We start from the raw sequence: 8,263 nt of genomic DNA on the forward strand, positions 1-8,263 counted from the left end.
AAGTTTCATGAGGAGGGTTGTACTGACATTATTTCCTGAAAAATGAATCATCATCTGTTTTTTTTGTCCAAGTCACTTTTAGCACAGCAGTTGTCAGAAGATGAGCAAGCCCCACTATGTTCCACTCAACTTTTGTCTGTTTAATGTGTATCTCTGCCTAGACTAGTCAGCATTTTACAAACTCTGAACTCTGTCACTCAACCTCAAATAGCAACTTGTTTGTCCATAGTTGTAGTACCAATTATTTTATGTGCAGTGAAAGTGTGTATTTTTTTAAATAACAGCCGTAGAGACACAATTCTGAGCCGGCACATTCGCTAGCTTTGTCACTCTGTGCTCAATATTTCAGTTGTATGTCCAGTGAAACTTTTTTCATCTCCTTCAAAGAAACAACAATAGGAACATGGTATTGGTGAATCACTGATGCTTAGGGAGAGGGGAAATGTTAGTGCTGCTGCAGCACAAAAGATCAAGTGAATGATGAATGAGTGACATAACAAAAAAGTCTTGGGTACAGCCAGGAATTCAACTCTACAGGTCAAAAGTCGTGTTTCTGCAGAAATTATAGGCCTAGAGCCATCTTAAAGACCTTGTCATAGTAGGACTTTAATTGCATGGGTTATTAAGGCTGAGTCAAGTTCCAAATGTATGTATGTGCCTTAAAGATTAAAAAAAATATGCATCTATCCCTTCTGAAGGGAACTGTAACTGTGCTTTTAACTACAGTGCATTCTTTCATGCAGTGACGCAGCCGTAAGAGCTGTCCTTGTTCTGAGCCAGGTGCTGGTGCGACTGCAGCTCTCCTTTTTCCTCCTTCAGAAGTGCAGGGTGCCATGCAAGGCAGTAAGTGTTTCTCCATGTCATAAAGGGCTAAAGGTTTTTTTTTTGTTACTTAAAATTAAGGAATCAACTTTTGTCTGTACAGATACAAATGAAGTTACCGGAAATTAGCTGAAAAGGGCTGTGCTGAACACTGCCTCTTTCCTGTTTGGAAATTCTGCTAAGAGGTTTTATGAGCTCTCGGCATCAATCCTGCAGCCAAGAGGAAGCAGCAAATAGTGATTTCTCATTTCAGTTCACCAATTTAAGCTTTAAAGAAAGGTTTGATGATTAAGCTTGAATTTTTTTTCTTACAAGATTAATCCTTACTTTAGGGAGTAATTCCATTTGTATCAGTAAGACTGCTCACGTGAGTAACCAGCTACAGAATTTGCCTGTAGTACTGTGATTGCCTAGGGGGAAGTACCAGCAGCACTGCAATTAAAATTACAGAAAGAAAAGGAAGTCTGACCTTCTCTTTTTTTTTCTTTTTTTTTTAAGAGTATATATATGCCTGCTGTTTCATTGACGAGTGACAATGGCTTTTGCATTCTGAAGTGTTACTAGCAGCAGAGCACAATATGGCTTTTCTTTAAAAAGAAAGAAATACTAAATGGTAAAGCTTCATTGTGAAAGGTGGAAGGAGGAGGATCTCTGATGAGGGGTTTTAACTTCAAGGCACTTTAGGCTTTCTTTGTGTGCATCGCATTAGTGGAAAATTCCTTCATTCATTTAAGAAGATAAACAGTTGTAACTTCCAGGTTGGGTTGATGTGACATCAGTGACTGGCTGGGACTGCCAGCATTCCAAAAAGGATATCGTCCTCATCTGCAGCCACTCAGGGCTGTGGGGTGGAGCCTGCAGCACAAGCTGAAACATTTACAGGTGCATAAGTACGTAGGGAAGGGCACAGGTGATGCACCTGTCTCAGGAAAGGAGCACTAGCACAGGTGTGTCATAACTTATCAGCTGCCTGTGTTGGAGCATGAGCTCCTTTGATCCACAAACGCACTCTCCACCACGCTGCAGCCCACAATTTCCAAATATTGGTCAAGAACCTCCAGAGATGAGTATCTACTATGAGAACTTTTTCCATCCACAGAACATCCCTAGTCCACAGCGACCGAGCACCTTTGAGACGACGGATTACAACGCCACTCCCAATCCTTACCTCTGGCTAAATGGACCTTCCATTACCCCACCACCATATCTCCCAGGATCCAATGCCAGTCCCTTCATTCCTCAGTCTTACGGGATGCAAAGGCAGCTCTTGCCTAACATGCATGGCTTGGGAGGCACTGACCTTGGCTGGCTTCCTCTGCCGTCCCAAGAAGAGCTTATGAAGTTGGTTAGACCACCGTACTCCTACTCTGCACTTATTGCCATGGCTATCCATGGAGCACCTGAGAAGAGACTGACTCTCAGTCAGATCTACCAATATGTGGCTGACAACTTCCCATTTTATAACAAAAGCAAAGCTGGCTGGCAGAACTCCATAAGGCACAACTTGTCTCTCAACGACTGCTTCAAGAAGGTGCCCCGAGACGAAGATGATCCAGGTATAGCTCTCTGCCCTTATTTTCTCCCCCTTCTAATTAAACTTGTTTAATTTAAAAATGCCTAATACCTAAAGAGACATAATAGCCTGGCTATAGAACATACACACAGCAGCTCCTGTTTTCATAGGTCTGAATTGGAAGGCAACTCTGCATAGTTGAGGTGTGAATCGGTGTTGCTGTTAAATCTCTGCAGGGAAGGGGATTCGTTCCTGCTCTAGGTCCTCCTGAGCACTGGTCACTGTGCTGAGCATGAGGCTCAGCAAGCACAGGAGCGGTCTGCTCAGCAAGTCGCATTCAGAACCCATTGAATGCATATGACTTATACCAGACTTAACTGGGAATTAATAGAAAGGGGATAAAGCAATCTCGGATTTGTCAGAGAAACCCAGTAGCTTTAGGGAGTCAACAGTAATTCTCAAGAGGAGAGCAGGCTGCTTTTATTTTGTTTGTTTCAAATAGCATTTTGCTTGGAATCACACCTCTGCTGTTTCCAACCCGTGGCTGGTATGCTGTCAGATTGTTCCTTTATTTATTGTTTTCTATCAATAGCTGTTAAGAACCATTGGGAATGTTTAAAAAACATTCAATTATGTTGCCACAGAGGGCCAAAAATCTGGTTCTATCTTGTTCAAAACCTATCCTACCCCACTGCATCTGGAGGAGCAGTCCAGCATGGAATTGGATTACTCTGCTGCAAATTCACAAGACCAGCTATATACTGAAAACCTCCTTCCCTCACCAAGAAAACAAAACAGAAAGCCCTTCCAGTGGCTCCAGTTGTAGTTTTTCCTATGTGAAGAGTCAGGTCTAAAGGTTAAAGCCCAAAACTGCACTTGCTTCTGAATTCCAGCCTCCTGCTTTTGTGTTAAAAACGCATATATGTATTTTGCATATGCAATCATTCTGTTTCTGTGAAATGAGAGTAACATTGTAAAGCCCTGGATGACTGCTCTTTCTGTCTGTGTTGCATATTTGTAAACTAAAAATGTGCTTTTGTCCCCTTTGACAGGAAAAGGCAATTACTGGACTCTGGACCCAAACTGTGAAAAGATGTTTGACAACGGAAACTTTCGCAGGAAGAGGAAAAGGAAGTCTGACATTGGGGCTAGTGCTGCTACTCTCGCATCTGAGAAATCAGAGGATAGTGCCCTGACCGGCAGCCCCAAAGCTGTAGAGCATCAGGATATCTTGGAAAACTCATCACCTGGGACTGACAATTCACCTGAGAAAGGCTCTCCACCTCCATCTTCCAGTAGCCCATGTCTCAGTAACTTCCTCTCCAGTATGACTGCGTATGTTAATGGCTCAAACTCAGTGAGCCGCTCGGTGCCTGTAGGACTCAACTCTGAACCCATTGACAAAATGGGACAGAATATGGTAGGCTTTAATTCCTACTCTCCACTCTCTAATATCCCCAGTCATGCTGTGGGAGAGTGGTCCAATTCGATGCCTTCTAGCCACCTTGGCTACAGCAACTCTGTGCTCAACCAGTTTAACAGCCATTTTTACAGCAGTATCAGCACAAATAACACTCTGTACTCCAGGGAAGGAACAGAGGTTTAAATGAAGGATTCTAGGACACGGAAAGTGTAGCTATTTATGAGAGAAAATGATCTGTGGGCAGATGATTAGCGTTAGCCTGTTGTCTCTGGGACCCACACTGCATCCTACCTTCTGACAGCCACAAACTTGTTGCTCATTATACTTATTCAAATCACAAACACTCCACATTCGGCAGCTCCACATAAAAAATCAGGGATTATCACAGCGAGAGTAGAGGAGTTCTCCTGAGACACCGCTTGTACTGCTGCCAGCCGTGGTCCTATAGAGACAGCCTTGAGAAGTTACTGTTTGCCTTAGGTGTGAAGCTTTGTCTGGCATGGTACCCGTATTGCTCTGCTTTTTAAAGTGCTAGTAGGAATGTGGTTATACCTTTAAATATCCTCTCTTGCCGATACGGCTGCCTGGAGTAGACATGCTTGGCAAGTTCGTATTTGGCCACAGCTATTCTGAGACACTGAAGGATCCAAGTAAAAACTCCTGTATAGTGAGTAACAACCAACACTTGAATGGTGAGTGCTGTCTTTGGTTTCCTCTAGTACTAGTGCATACACTGTCTAAATTTTGATCCCTTTCAACCCCAAGAGCGATACGGCTGTGAAGTAAGCTGGCATCATCATGGACACAACAGTCATTTCAAAACTGAAGGGAAGCAGAACAATATATAAGGGAATTGTCTTCTGCTGGTGCAGGTGGATCTTAATGTTTTCAATTCTAATTACAGGGTCAGTTTTTTTTTTTGCCTTACACATGCAGATCTATTCACATAAGGAAAACAGGATCTGTCCTGAATATATATATATGTATTTAATACATGTGTTTTCTAAGAAGAAAACACATTTTTTTCTGTCTTAATGTTGTACATGAATCACTTCTACTGAGTAAAGAATTTGAATACTGGGGGGAGAGGGGAGGAGGGAAGAAGAAAGGGGAGCTAGAAAGTTTAGCTGTCTCTGAGTTTCAATTCCAAAGGCTGGATCTTCCAAAGCACCAACTACAGATATTGTAAAAAGTCCCTGTACTGTATTTTTTTTTATTATTTTGTAAAAGTCTGTGCTGTTTGTCCTTGTGTAAATGTTAGAGATAATGCTTATTTTTCCTACACTCTATTGTAGCCACAAAAAGAATTTCAAGATATATATGAAGTTTTTTTCAAACGAAGACTTGAATCAAGTTCCACGTTTATGTAGAGTAATATCTCAAACGTAATAGCCTGCAGCATACATAGACAGCAAGTTTAACCATTCACGTCTAGGCACTGACCAGACTTTTGGAATGACAGAAAACATATTAATGCATTGTACTAGATACCATTTTGTCTTGATTTTTTTTTTTTAACTCTACATAGGTATAGTTTTGTTACAGGCCACCCTAGAAGCATTTTTAATAAAGCATTTGAAAGAAGATCGTGTACCTGTGTGTGTGTACTATACGACTTATCTCTTTAAAAGTCTCCTTAATAGTTTGACTTGAGCAATTTGCCTGAGGAAGGAGCAGTATAATAGTCACAGAAGGTCAGAGACTGAGCTAGTGTATACCTAGGCACTCAAAATTTGCGTGCCTGAGGAATATAAGTGGCAGCTATTACACAAAATACTATCACTGAATAAAAATCATCCTTAAGAGTTTCTCTGCTGGAGCTAAGTGGTGCCGATCATTTAAAATTTCAGAAACCGGACTATATTTTCACACACCAGTTGGCCAATATGACTGCAATCTTTTCTGCATTCTTATTTTATTTTTTATGTTTAAACTTTTTCACTGTCATTAAGGCTGCCCTGACTATTCCTGGTTTTGTACCCTCTACAATAAGTTCTCACTTGGGAGTTGAAACCTACCTACACTGCTAACGTTTTTGTTTAAGAAAAAAATGAAATGACCTTCTGGTGGTGTCCTTCTGCCATGACTGTAAGTTTCCCTGAAGTCAGGCACGTGCTGAGGTCTGAGCTGTAACTCCTGCCCTCAGAATTTTACAGCCCTTCCAAGAATCTCAGCCCAGTAGGTGGGCCCTAATATGCCCTGCACAGGCAGCATTTCTTATAGAGCGACTTGCTCATATGACAACTGAGACAAGCATTCAGTCAGTGCTGTTATGTCTTGGATTCAGCAAACATACAACAAATTGCCCAGAAAGATAGTTCCTGTGGAGTATATGGTTCACAAAACTGAGAGGAAAATGATTTCTTTAGTGCTGAAATGTAAAATGTTCTGTTATGGACTTACAGAGCAATAGTGTGGGGTAAAATAAGGTGCAAATTATGCTAAGAAGAATGATGTTGCTGAACAATAGCAGACAGTAAAATGTCACTCCTTTTATCACTCAGCATTTTGTTTGACTCTCCTAGTTCCCAGTTCCAAATAATAAAAGGAAATCCATATAGGTATGCAAAAGGACAAGAGTTTGTGCCTCACTGCTTTGCAGGTGCTGTCAACCAAATACCACTTTTACCTTATACGTAATTCCAGAATGGTTTGGGTTGGAAGGGACCTGAAAGATCATCTCGTTCCAACCCCCCTGCCATGGGCAGGGACACTCTCCACGACACCAGGCTGCTCAAAGCCTCATCCAGCCTGGCCTTGAACGAAGAAGGGCTGCCAACGTGCCAGTTCTGCACAGACACAGGTATGTTTTCCAGTGGTTCCCTGACCACTGAGATGAATTAGCTCCCCTGCGACCATTCAGCTGGCTTGAGGCATCAGCACAGTTGATGAAGCTGCTGTTCAAGGAGGAATGGAAAGAGGCTTGCATGCAATGTAATCCTATTTCTCCTCAAAACAGAGCTGCTTTGTAACAAAACAAATAAGGAACACTTTCTTCATCTGTATTTTTGTGTTTTTCAGAGAGAATTGGTTTTGATAACCAGCTGTATTGCTACATTCCTGAAGCTACTGCACAGTCTAGCACCTACAGGGAAACTTAACTGCTATTCTTACACGAGCAGCACCACTGCTCTCTCAAAGGTAATGCTCCTATTCGTGGATTTTTCCACTATGGTAAACTTACGACTTTTGGAGGGATAAGCATCTGGGTTTTAGGGATGATTTTTGGTTTTTTTTTGTGTGTGTGTGTTTTTTAAGTATGCTATTAAAGAAGCCGTTAAACTGGGACCCGTAACTAAAATATATTTAAAGCACTGCGGATTTTTACAGACCTATAGTCTGATTTACAAACGTATTTACTGTCTGACGCTGCTCGAAAAGAGAGGATTTGGGCTACAAGAACTAGATTTGCCTCTAAAGATTCTTGATTGATCATCTCATTCTCGGAGCGTGTTTTGTGTTGAGCCGCAGCTATTTTCACATACGACTGTGGACACTTTGTTCCGTGACTCTGCAATCATTTGTTGCTGTTTTAAATGTCGAGTTAACTCTTCAAGGCTGCTCCCATCTTACCACAAACACATCCAACCCTAAAGTGGTCGGAATAGGTTACTACTTGCTTTCCTTCTGCCACAGTAAAAGATATTAGAAGCCTTCAATGGCAGGTAGTGTGTCTTGACTATTGATGAATGAGCAATGAGTTCTTAGATATGTCTGAGGTGTACTGACTGCTCTGAATCCCTGGGACAGCTTCACTGTCATTGACCTCATTAGAAACACTTTCCCTGCATTCTTATTCCAGAGTTTCCTAGTTCTGTGTCCTAAGTCTGCAGCAGTGGCGTCTGTGACTCTTCAGTCCCGGCTGTACTACAAGGAAGAGTGTTGAAACCCAAACCATGTTAGTGATTTGGGGTTTCACAGCAGACATCTGGGAGCCAGGGATCTCTTGTACCACAGCCTCAGGGTTGTTCCACCTAGTCATGGGATCAGTTGCAAACCCTGGGAGTCCTGCAATACAAGGGGCTGCTTTAGCTGAGAACATGGAGCTTTCAGGATCTTTCGTGCCGCAGCAATCCAGGTAGAGCCCCTTCTACAACTCCAGAAATTTTGCTAAACCTGTTACACTGTGAACAAAATGTTTTGTAATCAACAATCCTTATTTAAAAAAAAAAAAACTCCAAAAAACAGCCAAACAAAAAAATTCACTAGATTTAAGCAAAATGAAGCCGCAAGGTAACACTAATGTGAGACTCACTCATTTGCCAAGCCCAAACCAGTTTGTTGATCTGTTAATTGCAGGCAGCTTAGGAGAAGAGTACAGAGGAGCAACATTAGATGCAAAGTTTGCACTAATGATGAGGATACAATAGAGAGCTGTTAGCAGTAAGATCAGCTAAATCTCTTGTTACAGTCAATATGCAGGAAATGTAATTAATCTGCATGGCAATTTACTCTATGCTTTGTATTTATTTTAAGGGCCAAGCTTCTTGTGGAGAGTTTTACTG

General features: G+C 41.8%; 1 protein-coding gene across 2 annotated transcripts; it reads left to right on the forward strand.

The window, feature by feature from the left end:
• Positions 1-1,804: 1,804 nt before the first annotated feature.
• Positions 1,805-3,941, forward strand: FOXI1 (forkhead box I1). Of its 2 annotated transcripts, none has more exons than XM_009983278.2 (2): positions 1,805-2,378; positions 3,388-3,941. In XM_009983278.2, exons 1-2 carry the CDS (start codon positions 1,805-1,807, stop codon positions 3,939-3,941), a joined length of 1,128 nt encoding a protein of 375 aa, XP_009981580.1. The 2 variants fall into 2 exon arrangements, with proteins under 2 accessions (XP_009981580.1, XP_009981581.1); XM_009983279.2 differs by having other exon boundaries at positions 1,805-2,375; positions 3,667-3,941.
• Positions 3,942-8,263: the final 4,322 nt, after the last annotated feature.

This window comes from Tauraco erythrolophus, chromosome 16 (genome assembly GCF_009769465.1).
Source record: "Tauraco erythrolophus isolate bTauEry1 chromosome 16, bTauEry1.pri, whole genome shotgun sequence".
Lineage (NCBI taxonomy): Eukaryota > Metazoa > Chordata > Aves > Musophagiformes > Musophagidae > Tauraco > Tauraco erythrolophus.

What these genes read in the sequence shown, in the direction of transcription:
- FOXI1 (XM_009983278.2), top strand. Translation starts at nt 1,805, where the DNA reads ATGAGCTCCTTTGATCCACAAACGCACTCTCCACCACGCTGCAGCCCA. An exon ending in CCGAGACGAAGATGATCCAG is followed by an intron (nt 2,379 to 3,387) that starts GTATAGCTCTCT and finishes CCCCTTTGACAG; the next exon opens with GAAAAGGCAATTACTGGACT.